This window comes from Coenobita brevimanus, chromosome 66 (assembly GCF_032717465.1).
Source record: "Coenobita brevimanus isolate Jiangsu-jjx chromosome 66, ASM3271746v2, whole genome shotgun sequence".
NCBI lineage: Eukaryota > Metazoa > Arthropoda > Malacostraca > Decapoda > Coenobitidae > Coenobita > Coenobita brevimanus.
The window spans coordinates 138,462-164,912 of NC_137019.1; the positions used below are offsets into that span (position 1 = coordinate 138,462).

The 26,451-nt window shown below is 43.3% G+C and overlaps 2 protein-coding genes across 4 annotated transcripts in view; one reads left to right on the plus strand and one right to left on the minus strand.

Moving 5' to 3' along the window:
• P58IPK (dnaJ homolog subfamily C member P58IPK) overlaps nucleotides 1–26,451 on the plus strand; it is a 390,081-nt gene that overhangs the window by 95,517 nt on the left and 268,113 nt on the right. The gene's annotated exons all lie outside the window — the stretch shown is intronic.
• Nucleotides 1–26,451, minus strand: part of Eaat1 (Excitatory amino acid transporter 1) — a 297,280-nt gene that overhangs the window by 11,005 nt on the left and 259,824 nt on the right. For 2 of the 3 annotated variants that reach the window (XM_080276712.1, XM_080276711.1), the window contains exons 6-8: nucleotides 16,922–16,973; nucleotides 11,107–11,151; nucleotides 3,209–3,395 (exon numbers count right to left, since the gene is read on the minus strand). In XM_080276712.1, the coding sequence (XP_080132838.1) occupies nucleotides 3,209–3,395; nucleotides 11,107–11,151; nucleotides 16,922–16,973 (284 nt within the window). The remainder of the gene's footprint in view (nucleotides 1–3,208; nucleotides 3,396–11,106; nucleotides 11,152–16,921; nucleotides 16,974–26,451) is intronic. The other variant, XM_080276710.1, reaches the window with a different exon arrangement.

The window sequence follows — 26,451 nt, forward strand, 5'->3', positions numbered from 1 at the left end:
TGTTAGATCATTTCCTCACTGCTGACCTCTCTGTGATCCACCCCTGTAAACATCTTGCAGCTCTGTTTCTATTACACCCACAAAGCCTGCTGCAGACACACACACTGTACTGCCGACATTCCTCCTCCTCCCAACCTCTGCTAGAAGGGGTTTTCAGCTGTGGTGCAACGTCTGAGCACTGATTACCCTCCAGGGCTCCGCTAGGAAGTAACAGTAGTTCTGATGCACAAAGACTGTCATATGTAAAGTACAAAGTGGGACCGAAGCTGGTTACAGGAATGACTGCTAGGACCTGGATGTGGTGGTGGTGTACTATCTTAACACACTTTCCTCTTCCTCCATCCAAGTAACTCCATGTTGTCGTATTTCCCAGTCCTTTAAACTGTTGATATAATGAAAGTTAAAAACTTTCAAGGTTATCATGACCTACACGAGGTTGCACAATGCTGGTAGTGCTGAGCATCAAAAACACAATTTTAACTTGCAGATGGCACCCCTCAAGGAACCCGGCATGCCCTCGTGCACTGTCCATCACCATAATGATTTTGATGGGGATACCCTTCCAGGTACAGCAGTTCCTGGCATGCGGACAATGTGGTGATCAAACCACCCTGACTCCTGGGTCAACTTTCCCCAAGTCTTGCAATTGTGTGGCCAGTTCACTCCCATGGCACCCAAATCTTAATGCCCAAAGGTATGGTGTGTAGTTACCTGGTGCACCAGAAGCAGGCACATCTTGCATTCAAGAGCAATATCAGTCAGTATTAATGACAAGTTTTTCTACAACTAGCAGTAACTCCCTGTCTGATTCACCGCCTAAGCTCTTAAGGTGGACACTGGTGCATGATTCCGAGACAGTGCAGTCTCTCATATCCTGGGAAATCTGTCCTATTTAGCATCCCATTTGAGTTCCCTAGCATGCACTCAGGCACTTACCACTTCGGTATACCACTACCTGCAACAATATGATGTTATTCTCTTCATTGTACATTGATATGTTTTGAGTACCTCTATCGTTAAATATAATTATAGTCTTGTCTCACAGTGAATAATAATGAATTTCTTTTCAAACAGTCTGGTACTGAAATGAATAATTTTGGTGTCATAATGGTTGAATATCTGCATAACTTCAGTAAAACTCTGAAACAAATGGGGGTAAAATGTACGTGGAAAAGCAAATTACCACAAAAATATATTCACCACTAAAGTACAGTATATACGTTTTTTTTTTTTTCCCCCAACTCCACAGGTCGCTGGGAATGATCAAGGTGCAGGATTCCTCCACGCGGAAATTCTGAGAAAGCGTTATCATAGCAAGCGGAGGTATAAAAAAAAAATATTAAAAAAAAAAAAATAAATAAAAAACTATTGGATCAACTATGGTATTATTCATTTTTCCCACTGTTTCAGGGTCTTCTGTTATGGAACGGGGTTGCACATTTTAACTGTACTTGTTATTTTATCTTCTATATACCCTTCAGCAGGCTGGAGCAAGTATAAATGGCCCAAATGCAATTTTTTGCCCGAATACGTCTGTCTCCCCTACACGACAGCCAGGTCGCCCACTGATACTCTAAAGATCTCTAGTAACTCATGGAATACACTGGCATTTCTACTGTTCATTCCAGGTTCCCATAATCCCAGCCAACAATTCTAGACCAAAAAATATGTCATGACACATACTTAAACATCGAAAACATAAAGTTATAAAACAAACAGCAAGACATTGAAAGGGTTTAATCTGTGGAAGCCCACGTATAATGAAAACACACCCTTACATCACGCAAAAAGTTAATAACCGACTGCACCATAACCAGTTTAACACCTAGCACACCCTCCTGCTCTGAACAGGTCATGGTGACTAAATGGCACTACGACAGGGCAGACTGGGAGGGACTCCATAATTTTTTCATGGATGTTCCTTGGACCTCCTTTTTCTCCCAAGATGCAAATTCCACATTGAGCCACATACAGGATTTCATTAAAGTCGACATGGAAACATTCATTCCCCATCATAGTTATAGAAAAAGATGTCTATCTATCTATCTATTGCCAGACGCCTCAATCCCGTTTGGGGTGGCCACAAACAAATCGCCTCCAAGTCGCCCTGTCCCCCACCATTTCACTGCCCTGCTCCCAACTCACACCCCCCTCTCTCATACACCTCTCCACCCCATCCTTCCATCTCATCCTCGGCCTCCCCCTCCCTCTTCTCCCCTCCACCTCACTTACATACACTCTCTTCGTCAGTCTTTCACCCTCCATCCTCTCCACATGGCCAAACCACCTCAGTGTGTTCCTCATAACGCTTCCTATCACATCCACATCAACACCACAACGCTCCTTTATATCCTCATTCGTCAGACTGTCTCTCCATGTGACTCCAAAGGCTCCTCTTAAATAACTCATTTCCACTGCTCTCACTCTTGACCTGTGTCCTTCCAACAACGTCCAAGCTTCACTTCCGTACGTTAGAGTTGGTATCACAATACTGTCATGTGGTAACTTTTTCACTTCCATGCTCACTTCCCTGTTTCTTGTCACTGCTCTGAATGAAATGTAAAACGATGTCTTATACTCAAGATGTCACTGAAGTAGTAACTCAAATTAAGAATCTGGAAACCTGTAACTCATAAACTTGTGGATTTGGGTAAAAATATTAAAGCTCTGTTCAGTCACACACCCACTCGTACCTCATTATGCCATTCAGCTCGAGGATGTCTGGCTGAATCTAGTAATTCTAATGAGCTTTAATAACTGTTGAAGGGGGTAAGATCTACCTCAATTAATTTTTTTGCCCATTTTTTCTTCTGCTTAATGTCAGATATTTATAATCAGCTATGAAAACCATTCCCATGCTGAAGGGGCTGGACACTTTATCAACAAGAATACGCTCGTCCTTCATGAAAATTCTTTCCTTTGCCAGCAGGCCAACTGGCACAGTATGTAAAAAGGGCTCACTATATATGCAAACAGTGTCATATATTTACGTGCTAAGAGACAAGCGGGCCGCATCGACAGGCCGTTAAATTTTTTTTCTACAAAATGAAAAAAGTTTGCATGCAATAAAATTGCTCCTATGTTTATGCATTATCTTCATATGGCATTGACAGTCTTAATGAAGACTTCTGTATGACTATTATAATGCAAATGAAACACCTAATAACTACTCGGCAGCATCCACTTAAATGTCAACACTTCTACTGACCAGATAAGCCAAGAGGTGATCACCATGGAAGCATCAGACAGTGACTGGAAGAAGTCGAGGAGAGGCTTCCCTTTGGCACCCAGAGTGGACAACGCCAAGCCCAGGAATGTTGCAAAACTCACCAGGCCCATGATATTCATTGCACGTGCATATTCGGATGCTATATCCCACTCCTCCTTTGGGGGCACTGCAGGAAGGTCAGATATGTTAAATTGGCCGGGTGCTCATGCATGAAGAACTGAAGTGAAAGGTAAAGGCTAAAGTAGTGGAGGGACGGGAAGATCAAGATGCTGAAGAGGGCGATGTTGGGACACATGAAGTGGAAACATTGAAACAGGAGAAATGAGTGCAGAAAATGGATAGAATGATATTATGGAATATACTGGTGACTTCTGACATAAATACTACTGTAACATATCGTTCCTATTCGATTATTACCTTAAAATTTACAGTGTACAAAAAAGTACGACGTAGCTACATTTCACTGAAACACAACAGGAGTACTCTAGTCAATACCATAAAATGAAATTTACTTAAACAAACACAACCTCTCTATCTATGTACTCATCATAATGCTGACATCGAGAAAGTGCAAACTGAGCTTCCTTTGGTCGTCTGGCACATGCTCTTTATATCACTGACTAAGACCAAGAAGGTGCTCAACTGTTCTGTCCACCGATCTCAAACTTTAGTTTGAGATTGTGGTTCCGTCCCAGGCACTGGAACTGTAAAGCGTTCTTGCATGGTGAGGGTAACGAGCGGTGCGGGACTACAGAGAGCAGGGCAGGGGTGGGATGGAGACGCTATTGGCGGGAAGCACTGATCTCTATACTGGCCATGTTCTCATTTCACAGCACTGATCTCGAACGACTTTCAGGGCCAGATCTTCATGTTGCATTAAGAACAGAATGTGCAACACTTGCAGTCTTATAACTCTCAAATCTGAGCTAGCTCCAGCTTCTCTGTAGTAAAAAACACAACTGTAAATTCCTCGTTTGAAACCGTGCCCTCTGTGTGTGCAGGGTTCTAATCTCATTTCTGAACCAAGGTATCTGAATTTTCGTCATGACATGATACACTGAAAAAGCATGCTCGTGCGTGAAAGGGGTATGCTACATCTCAACACTGAGTCTAAGCAAAATCGGTACATTCGAGATCAGTGTTTCAGAAAGTCTGAAGTTGCTGGCCAACTGTTGCCGGGCTGGACACCCTGACAACAGCCAATAATATAGTTTTTCTGCTATATTTCTCAGCACATAATAAATATCTACACAATAATGATTAAGAAGTCAGTTAGGTCAATTAGGCTTCCATTTTGCACTTTAAAAAAAGTTCATTTAGAAGGTTTGGTGGTGGAATCTTCCAAAGTACAGAATAAGACAAGATTTGTGTGTGATGTCATATACAGTACAAGTTCAAGATGTGTTTTGACTTCATTGAGGATATCACTGTTTTAAACAATGCATTATTGTTTGGAGTGATGTGTAACTGGGCTGAATAATTATTTTCATCTGCCTGCAAACAGAGTACACATTTTTCTTTTATTACACTTGTTACCACAAGCAGCATTGTCACCAATGACTAACTGAACAAAAAACATATTCACTATGTTTTAGAACATATAAATCAAAATTTTGTACTATGTAGCTTTTACGTCTGCTTTATTATTCATATAACGATAGCTGTATGGAATACCGTAAAACCAAAGTGTTTACGTTTATCCACGTATATAGAGATCAGTGGCGGGGAGGGACAACATGAGTAAATCCGGTTCTCTGTTACAACCAGAAATCATTAACAATTGGTTATAACCTGAAATAATTAACAATTGGTCAGTACTACATAACTCTCAAAACTATCGACACTCCTCTGACTGCTGGCACATAGCAAATATACAAAATTACAGAGAACCGAATTTAAAATTGACACTCGCGGGAAATGTTGCGATTTTATAATCTTGCATGCGGTTTCACTAACACATTTTCAGTAAACAGACAACTGAAATCTTGTTTTCATATCACGTTCTTGGAAGGGAGACAAAGGAGATCACTACTCAGAAACAAGGTCTGCTTGTATCTAACTAGCTACATTACTAACTAACAAAATTAAACTTAATTGCAGAAGCAGCTGTCTTTGAACTTGTGTGTTGTGTAACTTCCAATACAAAAAGATGAAAAGTATGTGTGACGTAAGTCAACACACAGACCTCTTCTTCCAGGGATGTGCCTACCGAGGCTGGAGGTGGTGGTGGAGGGGGAGAGGTTAATCCCTCAATAACTAAAGACAGAAATGGTAAAAAAAACCCTGATACGTAGTTGTAAATGAGTTTAGGAATGAGTTGATCAAAGCTAATTTTCTGCAGTGGACTGAGCTCGCCTTCATCTGAATTGCTCATATAATCTACTACGGTTGCTTTTACTATGCACATCCCACCCATGACTTACGGATCCCTAAGAGTAACTGATTTGCAGGGCCAGAGCACTGAGGTGACCCATTCCCCACACTGTGCTACATGCAAAGGCATTTCGAGAGTAGGGTCGCTGTGGCCTCAGCCTCATCTAGACGTGAACCCAGTGGATTGTAGGCTGAAGTTACTCTTTCGTTATAATTCACACCCTCCTACCGGGTTGAGAATTACGCGGCGTTTGCATAACTGGGCAGCGGAGCAGCCCAGTTACCGTATATCCGTGTGACCGCGTAAAGGCATCAATCCCAGCACTGGAAAGTAGAGTGATACGTGTATGAAACAGTTTGTTCGAATGCTTAGCAGTGATTGAGCTCATACGATGTTAATGATAAAAAATATCTGATGAACTCGTAAAAAAAAATATATGGTTGTTAATTCACATCTGTTTATGAAAGACCCTGGCCCCTCCCCACTACCAACTACAACCACTTCAGCACATTCCTGTCCTTGTTCGCCATCCCAGGAAAGGCTGTATTACAACCGTCCATGCGTGTGAATGCAGCCGCTCTTATATTCAGATAATACTCCGTGCTTTCTTTTGGTATACTGCTACTTTAGGCGCCACAAATATATAACTTATTTTTCCTGTACTTTTTTTCTTTCTTTCCATTCGGCGTTTCTTTCCCATTACCGTTTCCCTGTCACCCAGTCTGATTCCAAAACCATGTATCCTTTTTCGCGCACAATGCCAAACCCACCCGAAACTCAACCTACCCTAAACCATACCAAAGCATAATCTTACCAAACTTATGCATACTTCAGTTGTTAAATTTGTCGTTTCAACCACAATTTATTTTTTTTTCTGTTCGAATCTGATACATGCTTCTGTGGCAAATGATTCATTTTTGAGGTATCACCTTTCCGAAATGACACTGTTAATCCTAACACAAAGTGGGAGGGACTGAAAATTAGGAGTGAGAGGTTAAATAAGCAAACAGATGCCCTGAAAACCATAGAATCCACGAAAACTGAAAACCCGAATCAAGTTTAGGCAATGCTGGCTCTGATTAAAAATAAATAAATAAATAAAAATAAAACGGGGGGGGGGGAGTGGTAGCTAATCAATTGTAGAAAACCATTCTTGTGTCCTAACATTGGCATTCTTCGGTTCTGAGGTTTACAATGTTAAAAGCCTATTATTTCAATTGCATCCTAAGTTAACTTTTGAAAATCTGGTTCAGTTTCCGGACTGCGTTGTTGGTGACACTGGTACATTCTTTGCTTGCGTCCTGACTGCTTATCCGGGATTAACACGTCTGGTCAGATATGTGTGTATGAGTGTGTATGGAAGCCTCGGTGTGGATGAATAAAGAAAAGAGCAATTCAAATGATACAGCGACTCTAGGAGCAGGCGGGAATCAGTATACATGTGTGCATATAAAGCTTATACGCACTAAATCATATCTCGACGGTGTGGACGATAATGTGCAGTTCGTAAATTAAAAATAAAACTGTGCAGTGCAAAAATATCAGGGTAAAAAAGTGATTCCTGAAAGTGACATATGCTATGCAGCTTACGTGGTGGCGGGGCGGGGGGGTGGGGTGTTTATATACGCTGGGGGAATAGTGGTGGGGATGGGGGGCTTGCTGGTGGGAGAGGGGGGCGCGGCACCCTCCTGAGCCCTGGTTATCGTGGAGCTGTGGCGATAGTGGCAATATAGAGACAGACAGGAAGTGAGAGACAGGAGAGGGCACACACCAGAAAATATTCTCAGAAAAGTGATTCATTAGATTTTTAACTAACTCTGTCAATACTCAAAATGTTATGCCTACATAATCTTGACAAGCTGTCTTAAAACACTATGGTCTACTACAATATGCTGCAACTGGAACGTACAACTCTCATCTATAAAAATGATATACTGTGCTCAAAAAGTGAGGGTGATCTTTCACTCGTAACATGTGGCAGGCAGTTACTACACCCACGTACTTACCATCATCTGCAGTCAAGGTGTGGCATTCTGGAAGGCAGGTTGGGTATGAAGACAAGGCCAGTCAACCAAAGAAATATCACGAAAACTAGATTACAGCGAGAAACGAAGCAACATGGAGAACTTTTACCATCCCATTAAGAGACAGGAGTAATGTGATATCTCTATGGCTGACTCAGCAATGGCTTTTCTCCACCGGAAAATACACATGGTAACAATTCTGCGCTAAGAAATTCCCAGCGATAATCCATTTTAATCAGCGTTTGCCCATGGTCAGGGATATATAACCAACGTGAATATAATTATTATATATATATACCAAAATCAGGGATAAAACCGGACAGTGAAGGTAGTTCTGAATAATATAAAAACTACAAAAAAAAAACGTAGATAATCAAATGAATAAAATGGTGGCCAGACTGTCAGCTTTTGCAGCCCCGAGCTGATGGCGGGAACAACCTTTAACCCCTTCACCCAGAGTACGCCGTCATTTTACACTTGCTGCTACCACACCATATTACTGAACTGGTATTGAAAGGGCTAACTGAGGCTGCATCACACCCCTCCAGTTCGAAGTTTCCTGTTGGCTCCATACAATCGCCAGGGGATGGCAAGAATAAAATAAAAATGAGGTCCTCAGAAAGTACTGTACTAGAGATACAAGCTACCACCACCCATAAGACAGCAGACAACTACACATCATCACCACTACTGCCATCACTAACCACCACCACCACCAACAATACCACATTTATCCATAAACAAGGAGGCTACACTCACCCACACCGATACCATGATACAAGGACATCAACAACAGTGACTCCTTCAAAACACCCACTACCCAAGCAACAAACTACCACCACAACCACAGTACACCCACAACAACCACATCAATATTCAGCTGCACCTAATTCATCCACTACAGCCACATCAGTATACAACTATCACCAGGCTACACCCAATACAATCACATCAACAGCTGCCAACACAATACATCCAAAACCATCACATCACAACAACATCAATATACAACCTCCAACACAACACAACAACCACATCAGTATACGCCTACGATATAACCACTACAATATACAACCTACATGATACACCCACTATAACCATATCAATAACAACTACCACCACGGTACACTCACTACCAACAACACCAATGCTAAATCACAACTACTAAAAAACACCCACTACAACATAATCCCAATATACACCAACCACAACCACTGACACAAAGCATCTACTACAGTTACACCAATTCCAACTAGACTACAACTACTACGACAACATGAAACTCAAACACAACTATTACAATCACCATTCCCATCACAACTACAATCACCACCACGCCACAATTACACGCATCATCACAAGTAATATCTTCATTACCACGACTACAACAACCACAACACATCATCACCTTCCGACCACAGTTACAACCACCACCATCACCACAACTGTAACCACCATCCCACAACCACAATTACAACCACCACCCCAACCACTCCTACCCCCCCACCACCACCATCACACGCATCACCTCCATTACCACATATCAATCACCTTCCCACCACAACCAAAAATAAAGCAATTATACCCACAACAACTTTATAACCATCTCCCACCAACACCAACTAAAATAAAATATTACCATCCCCACAACTACAAGCATCACCACCACCACCGTCACTCCCAACATGGCTGGCGAAGGACGTCACACTAAAGGAAGACACGAAGACAAATTGAAGTCCATCGTTTCCACTTTCTGACATCTAGTTTACGGGGATGTCAGGCCACGGAAATGAAGGCAGTAAGGAGGTGAGACGGAGGTGGTGGGATAGGAGGAAAGGGAAAGAGCCGACGGGAGAGGCCGGGAGGGGAGGGGCGAGAGGAGGCGGTGGGATGGGAGGGGGTGTTGGAACAGGAAGGTAAGAAAAGTGGGGAAATGACGGGACGTGAGGGAAATCAATGGGACAGAACTGGAGGAGGAGGAGGGAGGTGCGAATGGAAAGGGACCCTAGAATAGAAGGAGAGAACGAAAGGAGGGAGGTGCAAGGAGGGGAGAGGGAACAGCAAGCTACAAGAGGAGGTAAGGTAGAGGAATGGATGGGAGAGGGGCGCTGAGACGGAGAGGACAGCGTTGGGATGGACGGTGGGAAGGAAGCACTGGAATAAGAGGACAAGAGGCTGGGAGGGAAGCTGGGAGGGGGCGAAGGAAAAGGAGGAAAGACAAGGAGGCGATGTAATGGGGAAGGGGGGGCCCTGCCTTAAGGGATGGGAGGAGTGTGATGATAAGATGGTAGGGATGTGGGAAAGGAGTGGAGGGGACGGAAGAGGAGGGGAGGGGACGGAAGAGGAGGGGAGGGGAGGGGAGAAGGATCATACGAGGGGAGGCCAAAGGATAAGATGGTAGTCTAAGCAATGGCATGGCAGTGCAGGAGGAAAGGGCAGGAAAGCGATGGGACGGGAGGGGGGGCCACGGGAAGTGGGTGAGAGGGGAAGAGGGCAGTAGGATCCAAAAGTAAGCAACGAGACGAAAAGGGAGGTTGTGGGATTGGATGGGAAGTGGGATATGGGAGGCGTCGGAATTAGGAAAAGTGCTGGAGGGGGAAGGAAGGCTATGAAATGCAAAGGAAAACCGTGGGGAGGAACGAGAGGTGGTACAAGGGTGGGATGGGATGGGTTGAGAAGAAATAGGAAAGATACTGGATGGGAAAGGTGACAAAGTGGGTGGTATAGAAGGGAAGAGTATGGGATCGGAGGAAAAACATTGGAATTGTGAGGAAAGCAAGCAAAAGACAACATTCTTGGCAAAAAAAAGATAGCCCCACAGTACCAGAAAGCACAGAGAAGACAATAGGTGGACAAGGACAGAAGTGGGTATAACAAAGAGATATATGACACTAAAGAATCATTACAGCGACAAGAGTAAGGCAAAATTAAATTATAATAAGAGGCAATCAACCCACTTCTGTGCTTGTACTAGTACCAAAGCGCCCATAAAACATTAACCCCCATCATTTTTATCATGTCTTCATTACTGCCACCTCCAGACGATTTTAATTAGTATCTGAAGGCTCACTGAACTGGAACTATCAGATACAGGTTTATTAATGATGGTTATATCTGATTTTTGCAGTTCCAAGACATCTTGTACCAAGAGTTACCCTTCTGACTACAAGATGTCTTCCTTAGATTGAATAAAACATCTGAAGGTAACACTGGAAAAAAAAAAAATTCTTACGGTTAACATGAGCAATTACTGCGCGCAGAATAACCAGCTGTTCCTGTGAAACTGACATTACCCCAGGGCGCGGCAAGAGGCATCGGCGTGTAGATACAACAAAATACAGTATACAACAAGCACAGCATGGAAGGAAGGGAACTGCGCTGTGCTTGTCGAAATGCCCAACACCCTAGGAAGAGAAGTGCAGGTGCATGAACAGCAAATACAGCAATAACAACAAATACAACGTGGGATCCCTACTTACGCGTGCCCTCAGTCCAATTATACTTCCTCTTCCACTCCTCTACGCCTGTAACGTGAGAGTGGGATGTTACGAGTGGGTGAGATGGGTGAAGGAGTGGGTGAAATGAGTGAAGAGTTAGTGAGATCAGTGAATTAGAGGATGAGATGGATGGAGGAGTGGATGTAATGAGTGGAGAGTTAGTGAGATCGGTGAAAGAGAGGATGAGATGGGTGGAGAGTCAATGGGATGGGTATGGATGGTGGTGGGATGGATGGAGAGTGAGACGGACGCGTGAAATGATGAATGAAAGGAAGGAAAAATTATGGCTGGGCGGAAAAATAGGTGAAGAGGTGAGGGTAGTGAGTGGGATGGGTAAGGAAGAGGGTGGGATCGATGAGGGAAAGGATGAAAGGGGGGCTGAGTGAGTGGATGAATGTGGGTGGGATGGACGGGGAGTTAGTGGATCTGGATGGAACGGATAAGAATAATGGGCGTGGATGGGATGAGTGGACAGTTGTGGTATCAGTCTCGATGTGTGGAGGGGATGGGTGGAGAGTTAGTGCTATCGGAGTGGCTGTGGGTGGAATGGGTAATAATGATGGGTGTGAATGTGGATGGGGTGGGTGGAGAGTTGTGGTATCGCTGTGGATGTGGTAGGATGGGTAAGTGATGGATGTGGACGTGGGTGGGGTGGATGGGGAGTTGTAGCATTTGTGTGAATGTCTGTGGGTTGGGTAGAGAACTGTGGGATCTGTGTGGATGTGGGTGGGATGGGTGGAGAGTTAGTGGTAGAGTGATGGATGGGTGTGGATGTGGGTGAGGTGGATGGGAAGTTGTGGTATCGGTGTGGATGTGGGTGTGATGGGAGGAGAGCTGTGGGATCAGTGTGGATGTGGGTGGGATGGGTGGTGAGTTGGTGGGGTCAACGTGAATGTGACTGGCGTGGATGAAGACTCAGTAGTGGGATCGGTGGCAATGTGAGAGGGGTGGGTAAGATAGGAGTTGTGGGTGAGGGAATGGGCGAGATTGATGAAAAGTGAGCGAGATGGGTGGAGGACTAGGTGTGATGGGCAGGGGAGTGGGCAAAATGGGTGGGCAACTTAGTGGGATGCGTCACGGAGTGGGTGAGATGGGTAGGTGGGTGTGATGCGAGAGAGTAGCTGACAGGTGTGGAATATGAGAATCAGATGGGGGAATTGGAGAATGGAAGGTGAAATGACCAGATGTGGATGGAGGGGCGTTGCGGGTGAGGTGGAATGGGTGGAATGTCAGGAAGAGGAGGAGGAGGAGATGCGGAATAATGTACTGCACGATGAGTGAATGGATGAATGAGAAAAGGAAAACTGAAGCATACTGTGAATGATGGAAATTGTGAACCATGTAGGGAAGATGTTAGAAAAGGTGGTTACACACACACACACACACACACACACAGGTCTTCACCCAATGCACACGAGGGAAGATCTCGTGCACACAGCAACCTCAACGTCTGTAAATCACAAACACAAATATAAAGGTAAACACACAGCGCTAAAACACACATGGAGTAGAAGGCGCACACACAAAACACCCTTGCAATATACGCACACATCAACACACACACTACATGACACGCACATACAAACACACAGACGTTATAATATCCACCCAAGCATTACACACACACACACATCCAGCCTCCCCCCTCCCCTCTCTCTCTCTCAAACAAGGTACACAAACATACGAAGTGTACTGTACGACGTAAGCCACAACAAACACAGCCATAACAACATTTCAACTTTCACACGCACCATTCAATCCTGGTATCAGTTTCCCACTCGTACTTGACAAGCACTGGGAAGGGTTAATTCTGGCGATCAATCTTTCACTGTGGAGAAAACGCGGCCTTGCTGTAAGCCTTAGAATTTAAAGATTCATATATCAATTATTTTTTCACTGACGCTGACGCACACACACAAATTCTCTCTCTCTCTCTCTGGAACCTGATACGTGTGAGAGCCTATTTAATACTTCCTCCGCACTCTCCTCTCCCTCCCCTCCCATTCTCTTAATATAATCGTTTCCCCTCATTCCCACTCATCCACCCACAGGTTTAACGCATTCTTAATTCTGTCTGTCTGTCTGTGTGTCTCTGTCTGTCTCTGTCTCTGTCTCTGTCTCTCTCCAAAACTTCGTGGCGTTAAAAGACACAGTAGAAGGCAAAAGGAGACAGGGGGGAGGAGAGTGGCGAGTAGTTAGAGCAAAGAATGAGACGTAAAAATAAAGTATGAGACTAAATTACTGAAGATCACAGATGGAAGGCATAAACGGTGATGGGAGCAAGCAGAGGGAGGATAAAGACAGGTGTGGGAGGAATGGGAAAGGGTAGGACTGCAAGAACTGCACTGGCTTAGGTAGCGTGGATGAAGGGTAGAAGAAGAGGTAAAGTCCAACTGTAACGGGTTTTTTTAATCAGTGGAAGACACCTGTAATCTGGTGTATGGATTATTATCTTTTGTTTTTGTCTTCCCTTCCTCTGTTCTGTTATCTAAAAAAAAAGTGTGACAGGCAGAACCAAGGGCAGAAGTGCAGCTAGAAGGGATCGATGATGAGGTAGAGCTAAGAAGAGAAGATGTATTTTCCTATTTCATTCTTGCCACCACCAGATGATTTAGTTAAGCTCCGGTGGGGTTACTGGAGGCTGTATCTAACCCCCTATAGTTAGAAAACCCCCTCTGTAGCTGAATAAAACCGTCCTGTGGTGACAATAATGGAATACAAACTCTCCATCAAAGTGAGGAGGTTAAGGCAATATATACCAAGAAAGGAAAGGCATGATGTGATTACTGAGAAGAAGCAGTAATCTGTGGAAGACGGTACAGAAACGCGAGGCGATTCATGTTGGGAGAGAGACAAAAACAACATTGGGATAGGATGAGATGGTAAAAGAGAGGATAGTTGGAAGGGAAGGAGGGAGAGAGGGAAGAGAAAAGAGGGAGAAAGAGAAGCAGAAAGGAAGAAAGGAAAAGGAGGGTGAGGGTGAAGGCGAAACTACACAAACGTGGAGGAGAAGGGGAGACACTGAAAGGAGAAGCCTGGAAAAGGTAATAAACAACGCTTAGTAATGGGTGAGGAGTGGGAAGATACGTCACACGATAAAGCGAAGGGAAGGAAGACGTAATCGAAGAGGAAGGGAAAGGAAGGACACATAGGAAGGAAGGGAAGGAAAAGGAAGGGCACACAGGAAAGAAAGGAAAGGAGAGTAAGAAAATGAAATATAAAGAGGGAATGAGGTGTGTGGTGTGAAGAGGAGGGTCTGTGAAAATGGAAAGGGAGAATGGAGGATCATCAACGAAAAAGGAAGGAAGAGGAAGGGGAGTTAGAAGGAAAGAGGAATGGGAATATAAAAGACGGAATAAGAAGTTGTGGGGTTGGAGGTGGAGGCAAGGGAAGAGTTGACATTCATGGCAGGGAAAAGAAAACATGTGCAAAGGAACAGAAGGAGGGGGAAAATGGTCGAAGATTATGAGGCAGGGAATATCATTAGTAATACATGACACACACACACACAAACACACACACACACACACACACACACACACACACACACACACACACAATAAAAAACTCACAAATACACGCGCACACAACCACAGAGAGAAACAAGCAAAAGAATGTACTGAGTGTCAAATAAAAACAGTGGCGACTTGAGCAAACAATCTCGGTCGAGGTGGGAAACAGACACGGGATGACGGAAACAGAATCCATCCTAAAAAAGAGTTGAGAGAGAGAGAGAGAGAGAGAGAGAGAGAGAGAGAGAGAGAGAGAGAGAGAGAGAGAGAGAGAGAGAGAGAATTAAAGTGGGAGAAAATATGTCAAAGAAAAACCCTCCCTGCCTGAGCTGCAACCTGATCCTTGTTACATGTGAGGGTGTTAAGAAGTGGGGTGCCAGTTGCCAGCGTCACTCACCCTTCCCGACCCTGCCCGACAACCAGGGTACTTTGCTGTATCGCCTAGGATCTGTGTTGTGGGGAGGGGAGGGGAGGGGTTAGGTGGGGTGGGGTGGGGAGGGGAGGGGTTAGGTGGAGTGGGGTGGGGTGGGGTAGGGTGGGGAGGGGAGGGAACAAGAGAGAATATAACTGCGGTAACGGGCAGGGGAAGAAAAGAAACGAGAGGAGAGGAGAGGAGAGGAGACAAGGAGAGGTGAGGAGAGGAGAGGAGACGAGAAGAGAGGGGAGACGAGACGAGAGAGGAGAGAGAAGAGACGAAAAGAGAGAGGAGAGGAGAGGAGAGGAGAGGAGACGAGACGAAAGGAGAGGAGAGCAGATACTGAAGGTCAAATGGAGAGATGAAAATAAAGGCTCAATGATGTAGTAACTAGGGAAGGAGGGAAGAGGAGACGAGAGGAGAGAAAATAATTACGGAAATGACTAGGGGAAGAGAAAAGAAAAAGCACAAGAGAAGATAATGGCTGAAAGGAGGAAGGGGACAAGAAAGGAGGGGACAGAGAGAAAAGGAGAGGAAGAGGAGATAGAGAGGAGGGGGGGAGGAAGGTGGAGGAATGGGGAGGAGGGAAGATAATGGACAGGGGGGAAGAAAGGGGAAATGGCAAATAAAGCAGCAAAAATAGAGACGGGATGGAATGGGGAGATAATGGGTGGAAGGGGAGGAGGTGAGAGGAGAATGACACAGAGAAGGAAGCAAAAACTAAGAGGGAGGGTGGGAGAGGAAAGAAGTAAACGGAAGAGGAGAGCACGAGAGAGAGAGAGAGAGAGAGAGAGAGAGAGAGAGAGAGAGACAGAGAGAAATGTAAGTACTGGGGTAGTGAATGAGAGGAGAGAGAAAATATTTAGAAGAGTATGCAAGAGGAGAATAAAAGATATCAAGATGAAGGCAGCAGTGTTGATGACTACCCCAGACCACACCCGCCCGTCCGCACACATTACACTATCATGCATAAACATACACTTGCCGCACAAACATACAACACTCCTCCCTAAAACACACACACACACACACACACACACACACACACACACACACACATGAAGGGACAGTACCATAAGCAGACTAAATCAGGTGTCGAAAAACGCACCAGAAAATGATGGGAAAAAAAAAACGATGGAAAAGGATTCAATCGCATTATGGAGTCACGTGAGGGCCAGAGAAAGGATCAAACCTCCTATAGCGTCCTCAACTGGTGCTATGTGGATTATCTGGATTATCTATACAGTTTTCCTACGATGGCGCATTTTTTTCTTATTTTTCTATTGTCACACGATTTTACTCAGCTCAGGAGAGAATTTTCGCACTGGGGAGGTTAAATATAGCTTTCATTTACCCTTCAGTACAAAAGGTCTGTCCTAAGCCGAAAAAAAAAAACTGTGACAAGACCTGGAATTAAAAAAAAAGAAAAGAAAAAAAAAAAGCGCCATCAGACAAAATGGATCAAAAACAAAAATACATTATCCATGACTCTATTGATATCTATAAATTTTGAGACTAGTATCCCTAGAACTAGAATTATCTATTATCAACGTATACATGGCAATGGCTATATCAGCTACACATCTAAGCTTAGCTGTATCCATTATGTGCATTTGTGCTCGCTACATTTTTACTTTTGCACAGTATTTACAAATATTTGCATAGTATTTACAAATATGCATATCTAAACTTATATAGTTATCACAGATCCATTTATATACCTGATTAGAGTAATACACTAACGCTACATGCAAAAACATATTATGTGAAGGACAGAAAATGAAGGGACTGAAATATTAGTAAGATGAAAAACAAGCTGAGAAAAATCAGCAACTGTAGCCAATGATTGAATGAATGGAGTTGTACTTACGCGAGTCATTCCCCATTTCACTTAACTTAGGCTCAACGATCACGGTTTTGTGCTGCAAAGAAAATGGAAAATCGTCAACATAACAAAGACATTGTCGGGCAGGCATACAGAGATAAAAAGTGTATTGGAAATGAGAAAGGACCAACAAATGAAACTCCTAGAGGGCGGGGTTATTCACCATTACGCACAATTACTCGGCACACACACACACACACACACACACACACACACACGATATGGTAGTGACGAGTAGGATGTTGGTTTCTCCCAGTTACTGATACCATGTGATAACAAAACAAAACTTCCGCTAATATGGAAAGAGGATGGGAGAGTGGGAGGCATGTGTCAAGTGACGGGGCCGGGGTGGAGGGTGTGGGGTCAAACTCATTATACCCCACCCTAAGCCCTGTCCATGTTAGGTCGTGACATCTCAAGGGGCCCTCCACTTACGCCACGCATACCATCCTATCATACCAAACACATACACTGCCCACTACATCATGAAGTACATATAAACAAGCCAAGCACTTTTTTTTTTTTTTTTTTACAGAGGATGAACAAAGGAAAAACAAATTAACCTAGAATGGCACGCAGTAGAGCGCATACCACCGCCAAGGCCCAACATGCAGTTCCTTTTAATTTAATCAAGTCTAATCCAATATGGAAAAAGGCTACCCCCCTATAAAAGCATATTTAAATCCGTTAGATCCGGAATTTTACATGGATCCACGCCAAACTGTGCACATTCGTAGATACCAACATCTTAAATCAATCAATCAATCAATCATTTCCTGTGGCACCCTCGGGGATGCATAGGGCCTCGATGAACTCACACCACCACATCCTATCTTGTGCTAACCCCTCAAGATCTCCCCAACACTCATCTCCAGCTTCCCGTCTCATTGTCCTCACCCACGTCTCTTTTGGCCTTCCTCTACCTCTCCTACCAAGTGCCACCCACCCTGGTGTACCTCGTACTATTCCCTGTCTCCTATACACATGTCCTAGCCACTTCCATCGTGAAATATGCCTGATTTTTTTTTCATCAAGATCCATGCAATATTCATTGAAAAATTTACGAAAATGTCGAAAAACGACCTATCTCGCGATGTTTAAAAAAAAAAAAAAAAAAAAAAATCCTGGATCCGCACCTTTATACGGATCCGCACGAAAATTTAATGGAGTCTATTCTGGGCCAAGGCGTTTCGTGGAAATCCGTCCAGTAGTTTTTGTGTAATCTTGCTCACAAACCAACACACAAACAAACAAACGGACAGGGGTGAAAACATAACCTCATTGGCGGAGGTAATAAACAAATAATCCATACGCCAGATAACAGGTGTTCCATTCATTTATTTTAAAAAATACCCAGAGCACTATATATAACATGCTAAAAATTCACCAGCTATTTGATACAGAGAAACTATACAGTACACGAGAAAATAAACACAGAGGGAAATTAAATAAACAAACCATTAATGAAAAAGCTGCCCAATACGTGACGAAGCCAACACAAATGCTAAAATAAAGGAATAGAAGCACAAAATTTTACCAGCGAAGCATTGTTGATTAAAAGAGACACCTTCAACCAGCAAGAATACCCGGTACTGACATGAAAGATTTGTAGTACCGACGCCTGTAGTTGACATAGAGAGAGAGAGAGAGAGAGAGAGAGAGAGAGAGAGAGAGAGAGAGAGAGAGAGAGAGAGAGAGAGAGAGAGAGAGAGAGAATGCATGGAGCAGCGACCACCAACTGATCTAAGGGCCAAACATTTGACCTTGCTCTTAAAATCTAATCCCATGACCATTGTTTCACCCTGAAAACTCCCACAAAGTCTGGTCGAAAACGGATAAAAAACTGGTTAAGTTGATATTACCGTGAGAACTTGACCTCTGACCTGTCATTCTACAAAAACTATAGGTCAATCCCTCGGCTGACCCTCAGCCCTTACCCAAAGTTTGCTCAAAATCAAATAAAACGTTTTCATTATTTTGTTCTTCCACACACGAGGACTGAACTTAGGACTTGCCCTGTGACTCTGATATAATTTTGACTGTTATCAAAGTAAATCACTTCGTTCTCGTCTTAACATCAACTACGTTAAGTTTGGTCTAAATCGGACACATGCTGTTTAAGTTGATTCTGATGGACAAAATTTTAAGCTGGCCTTGTGACCTTGATCCTTGATCTGTTGTTCTAAAAACTACGTTTCCTCATTGGCTAACCTTCGACCTTTCTATCAAATTTGGTTCATATCGGAAGAAATCTGATTCAGTTATTTTGTTCACTCCCCTCACGCCTATCACACGTCAAATAAAACACATCACTCGCTCTCGTGTCGGTATAACAAAAGTATCTTAAAGTGTAATTATGTAAAATGTTGTGCACAGGAAGAGATGACGCCTTCTGACACTTAACAGCCCATAGTTACGGCACAAATCACTTCAAATATCTAAATGCACAACAACCTATAGCACTTTCAACCTTTTATGTATGATGACGTCTTTTTATATACTTGCCGGAGCTTCATCTCGTAGAAGCCGACCAAGAAACGCCTTAATCACCGAGTTACTGGGGGAACATTTTGAAAGCAGCTATCTCCAGCCTCTCCTAGAGCCTTAAGGGCAATTACAGGGGCCTTCCTAGGATCCCCGGCCACCCAAAATGATCCCTAGAGACATCCTCATTTAAGGTCATGAGTCAAAAATAATTAAGCTGATCATACGTGTACCAACTCGGCGCTCAGCAACGCATGCCAGCCATCTTTGTCATACGGCATTACTTGTTTCATCTCATTCTTGAAATTCTAGGTAAATTATTTTGATTTTTGCCGAACCCTGGAGGAACCAGACCCGCTAATGGTCCCAAGGGAGTCATAAAACAATTGATCATACATTACCCAGCCACGTGCCTGTCACGACACAAAAGCCCACTTTGTCGTACCAAGGGATCTGTTTTCTCTTCTGAGTTTCTTGGTAGACTAATTTTTGCCTGGGGGCCTTTTCGATCCTTTTCTGAGACCTAAGAACCACAAGGGCCTGGCAATAAACAGCCTTGATAGCCTCCCTACAGCCAAATAATTTCATTCCCCTGAGGGGGACATTTACCTCATGGCAAATGGTTTAAAGACTATCTTCATTTACCACTAAAGTACGATGACGTCACTTGTTTATTCTGGCCACCGTCCAATGATTTTACTCATCTTTGGAGGGACGCCTCTAAACCTTATTTTGCTGAGCACAACTGGAAAGCAAAAAATAAAAAAATAACGAAGAAAAATGAATAACATGAAAGCCACAAAAAACGGATAAATTGGGACAGGTGATAAACAGGAACGTAAACAAGGCAACGTGAACAAAGAGTGGCGAGAAAGACGTGAGCGGATGAATGATGGATGGAGGAAGGGAAGGAAGAAAGAAGACCTATTAACGACAGCAATCAACATCGCCCTCAGGTAAACACATCAACAACAGGTAAAGGGAGAAGATGATGATGATGATGATGATGATGATGATGATGATGATGATGATGATGATGATGATGAGGAGGAGGAGGAGGAGGAGGAGGACGAGGAAAAAGAAAAAGGAGGAGGGTGAAGAGAAAAAATGATGATGATGATGATGAAGATGATGATGATGATGATGATGATGATGATGATGATGATGAGGAGGAGGAGGAGGAGAAGGAGGAGAAAAAGAAAAAGTAGGAGGGTGAAGAGAGAAAAGATGATGATGATGATGATGATGATAATGAGGAGGATTACATAGGAAAGCAAACAGCAACAGACCTTATGGTCCTTTCGAGGCTGCTTGTTACAGAGAAAACTATGACTACAAGATCTAACTCTACATGCTGAAGGATAAGGATAGTAAAGCAAGAAGGCTCCCCGCACCACCAAACCCTCCAGGAAAAAGTGAGAAAAAAAATACCATGCAGCATGGAAAAACTGACATGGAAATTTCATAGGAAAAACTGGAAAGGAAAAGTCACATTCTATAATACTTTGTTTATAAGCTACCCGACTGAGTAACCTGAAATGGAAAGTAATCAAATCAACTAATAGTTATGGCATGATATTATAAATCGGTACATGCTACAAAGACGAAGATTTTGTCCTTAAAAGTAATGTCAAAACAGAATTTCTATTCGTTCCTATGAAAATAATAAGAAATTTCTTATGAAGCGTGTTGAGAAAAACTTCTGTTGATGAAATTAAAATGTTCAAAAATTTCCCTATCGGTTATGCACATGCCTTACGGAACGGACCATTTATTCTACTAATCTCTGATTCTTTTCTCGGGTAAACTGGTGGACATTTAAACAACTATGTTGAATTACCTAACTGACATTTGTTCCACGACGGATTTTGCAACTCCGTCAGTAATGCACCTTGATTTTGACTTCTCCGTCCCCAATGTTCTGAGGGAAATATTCCCAAGTGCACTCACAAAATGCTGCAGATTTGATAGGCATGGAAAAAGATGCAAAATGTGGTTTCCAGTCAGAAATATTAAAATAACAACAGTTACACAGGCCAGTGGCTAAATCTATCTTTTGATCTCCATTTACTTGACCCCTGCCTATTATGTCGAAGATTGCTTTACTGATGCGTTTTGCATAGTATTTTGTTGAATATAATTCCTGTCCTATCCCCATAAGTCCACCAGATAATATCCTGCTCAAATTCCTACTTCCGCTGACCGTGGAGCGCATGATGTATCAGACGTTAACGTCTAGGTAACGGAAGTGAGTGAAAACAACTAACGATACAAAATTCAGCCGCTCTTTAAATATACTGTAAAAATACCCGCGCTTTCGTACGATAAAAAAAAGGCGAGCTTTTGTAAAACACCAGAACACCCCACACCCACCGCCTAGTCTACCTCAGCCCCAGTGTAAACGTTGTTGGATAGATGTGGAACGGCCAAAGCTGTTATGTTACAATGTGTCAGTAATGTTTTTATAGGCAATCAGAACCAACACGGGTAATTCTATACAGGCATTTAATGTATAATACTGCGCTGTTACCCACAACATAATTGTATGGATACGAGAAAGGCACGAAAGTGAAAGAAGACCTATAATGTATTGAGTGTTATTGTCTATATACTTACGTCCTATATTATAATGTTACATGTAAATATAGTATAGTAAACAACATCTGTTGAAAGATATGATGTCTTTTCACATCCATTCTCACTCCCACCTCCACCACTCTGCTCTCCGGGTTTCTGTCTCCGACTTCACTACACGCTTCTCTTACCCTCTCGGCTCTCGTCCCCCAATCCAACCCTTTGTTTACCAGCATAATCTATGATAATAATGAAATGATCCGTCAGGTACTGATCATATTTATATTATCATTCATCTCTGTAGTAAGCACCAACAAATCAATAACATACCATACTTCCGTATACTGTACCTGCCAACTATTTCATCCTGTTGTAAGCTGTTACGTGACGTACGCACTGCAAGTTGGACCTTGTGTTAAAAAGACATACGGCTGTTTATCGTCACACAGGTTATGTGTCCATTAATCCATATTACCGTGGCAATTTAAGCCTTGCATTATAAACACATAAGGTTTATGTTCCTGTCATTACTGCATTAACCAAACGAATCAGGGATCGGCTGACAAACCACAAACTCTGTTTGAACGAAAATATTCCGACCTCTTGTCACAACAGTGACACAATGTTATTATGTATATGAGTGAATGTGGGTCAATTATTATTATTATTATTATTATTATTATCAAATGAAGGAGAAAAACACGATAAAAATAAAAAGACTAGGAGTAGGGAGCCGAATCAAATATCGTGGAGAGAGAGATGATGGAGATATTAATGAAGCCTGTTCTTTTCTACCGGGGGGAGGGGGGATCTCTTCTATGTTGAATAAAATCGTCTGGTGGTAGCGAGAATAAAATGTAAAAGACATCAACATACTGAGGGAGTTAAAGAATAATGATAATGACAATGATAATGACAATGATGATGACGATGATGAAGGTAAGATGAAAACAAATCTGACAAGGTCGGTGCTTGTGACTGCTTGGCGCTCTCTTGGCTTAACAAAACCGTCGTTGGTCAGCCTGACAGAAATACCGACCTGTGTCCTTACAAACGAAAGGGTTAAATGAAAAGGGTTTCATTCCTCTGACTTCTAAGATTTCCCTTTAAACTAGACCAGACCAGCAAGTCAGTCTGCTGCCAGACCTACGAGGTATGGGCTACCCCAAACCTGTATTAACAAAAAGGCAACATATACGAGTAAATTAAAGCTGATAAAACTCTGCCAGAAACTGTGTCTGCTTGTCACGGGTTCTTGGTTCAAAAAGGTCCAAAAGACATACGAATCCCCCCTCCTTAAAAAAAAAAAAAAAAAAAAAAAAAAAAAAAAAAAAAAGGAAGCCTCTGGGTATTATCTAGCTAGGGGGTCCTAGGAAGGCCGCTGTGAATTTCTTGGAAGTTCTACGGGTAATGGGGTAATTTTAATCGGACCGGCAGTAAATAACTCAGTAACAATGATGTTTCTAGGCCAGCCCCTAGCAAAGTCAGCCAACAGAATCGTCTGTCAGCAGCCTGAATGAAATACAAAATTTCTGCCAGGCAATCGCCTAAATTAAACTATATCTAGCACCCAATACTTTTTTTTGCACCATCAGAAGCGTAGAGGCACGGAGATAAGCTACTCAGTCTCGACATTTAAGGTGAGGGTGAGCACATTCGCTCATCGTGAGTGGCATTACGCGAGAAGAAACGCCAAACCATCCTTCAAATGAAATTCCTTACGGGTCCCATCTAGCTGGGGCGCCTTAAACCATTAGATCATCAGGTGTCGTTTGAATAAATGGCCACCACCCACCATAGTAAAAGGTTTCTATGACTTATTATTCAGTGAAGAATCACCTGAAGGTAGCACTACAACGAATGTGTGGTTGGTGGTGCCCCCACCAACCACAATTACACGCTAGGATTCCCTCAGCTTAACTGTTTCTTCTCCTGACTATTACAGGTTCTCCTTTTGCGCCAAGGGTGAGAAGTTTTATGCTGTAGGACAGTAAGACTTGGCCTGTAAGAGACGATGATATATTATGTAAACTGGAACGCAAAGAAATGTGGAGTTGAGCGGGATGAGCAGGGTTTCAATGCGTGACAGGACTGAAAACAATGTCTATCTATCTATCTATTGCCAGACGCCTCAATCCCGTTTTGGGTGGCCACAAACAAATCGCCTCCAAGTCGCCCTGTCCCCCGCCATTTCACTCCCCTGCTCCCAACTCACACCCCTCTCTCTCATATACCTCTCCACCCCATCTCTCCATCTCATCCTCGGCTGCAAGGAAATATTGGAGAGGTGACGCATACAAGTAAGTTGCAGTGGTTTGGACATGCTGAGAGGAGGGGAGAAGTGGACTGCCTGAGGAGGGTGACAGGTGTGAAAGTAGTAGGAAGAATGCCCTGAATCAGAGGAAGACGTTGGGGGTGATGTTTTGTGTACAAACCTCCAGGCTAAGGAAAGAAGCAAGGAAATGACCCAAGATCACGACCCATGGGGAGATGCCATCATGTGAAAAGATTACATATGCTACGAGGGTCAATGGCCTCTGAATGTACAAGGAAAAAAATATCTACCAAAAGCCGGAGTAAAACACTAAGATTTCTTCCACCTATACAAAAATCATCTTCCAATAATCATAACAAATACAGTAGGATTTCTCTCAGCTGTACAAAACCGTCCACTAATGGTCCGAATGAAATGCTCCAGGATTTCTCAGCCATACAAAATCGTCTGGCAACTGCAAGAATAAATCGTGTCCTCAGCCAAGTCCTCGGCAGTGAACGGTTAAAATAAGCAGAGTGGGTATGGGTAGGTGGGTGAGTCAGAAAGTGAGGAACTGGGAGGAATGTAGGCGAGGGGCAGGTAGACAAAATTATCAGTGGAAGTGAGCAGACGGAAGAATGGAATGATGGGTGACATTGGAAAAAGGATTAGTAACTAAACAGGACCAGTCTGTGTGTGTGTGTGTGTGTGTGTGTGTGTGTGTGTGTAAGGCTTGTGCGTATGGTGTGGGTGAGTAGTACAGCATGCTTAACATCGTGTGTGTGTGTGTGTGTGTGTGTGTGTGTGTGTGTGCAAGGCGTTGTGCGTATAGTATGGGGTGAGTAGTACTGCATGCGTACCATCGTGTGTGTGTGTGTGTGTGTGTGTGTGTGTGTGTGTGTGTGTGTGTGTGTGTGTGTGTGTGTTTGTGTGTGTGTTTGTGTGTGTGTGTGTGTATGTGTGTGTGTGTGTGTGTGTGTGTGTGTGTGTGTGTGTGTGTGTGTGCAAGGCGTTGTGCGTATGGTATGAGGTGAGTAGTACTGCATGCGTAACATCGTGTGTGTGTGCGTGTGTGTGTGTGTGTGTGTGTGTGTGTGTGTGTGTGTGTGTGTGTGTGTGTGGTATGCAGTGAGTAGTGTCGTGTGAGTGAGGGGTGGCAGTGAGTAGTATTGTGTGCGTAGTATCATGTGTGTGTGTGTGTGTGTGTGTGTGTGTGTGTGTGTGTGTGTGTGTGTGTGTGTGTGTGTGTGTGTTTTAGTAAGCTAAATATATGCGCCACACTGCACTGCTCCCTCCCCCTCCCTCTCTCTGATTTCCATCTTTCTTACTTTACTACCTTGCTTGTCTGTTTCCCTGCTTCCCATCCTATCACGTCTCACCTTCCTCTTCCCTAACTTTTTCCTGATCTTCCTCTTTCCAGCAGCTTCTTTCTTTACATACCCTCTTACTTCATTACACATCTCCACCTCCCATAACTGTCTCCCTGGTCTCTGTAAATTATATTTCCCATCCTCTCCGCTATCAGTATTTCCCTCTTCTCTTTATCGTATCAATGGGCTTTTCTCCAGTACTGAGTTGTAAAAAGTTAAGAACTGGGACACTGACATTCAAACTAAGAAGGTGACCCATCACGTAAAAACATCCGGTGTATGCTTGAGAAGTTATTTCTCCAGTGACATAATCTTCACCTACTTATCCCCCCACCCCTTTTTTAAATATATAATATATGCGACAATTACGGTACTTCCCTAAATTTCAGGCATTACAACTCAAAACTCCACTTCAACATATTGATACAGATATGCACTACTGCCTACTTCAGCAGAGACATGACAGCTGAAGGAGTAACACGAAAAGGAATCTGTTTCCCGTACTGGAGAGTTTCGGCCAAATCCTTTCTTTCCAAATAACACTGACCCATTAATTTTGGTGTCAATCTTAATTCATTCAGCTAAGGCGAGCGCCCTGCCTGTGAAAAGTTAATGAAGGCAGTAAATAAGCCCTCTAGTTTGAAGTTTCTCCTGAGCTGATTCATCTGGCGCTGGCACGAACTAAGTTGAAACAAAAAAGTGTCATGTGATCGAAGGAGTTAAAGGACGGTGGGGATACTGCATGATTTCCCTGGGATACTAGGGGACATTTTTTATTAGTCCAGGGAAGTATTCTGCTTCTGCCTGAGAGAGAGAGAGAGAAAGAGAGGGGA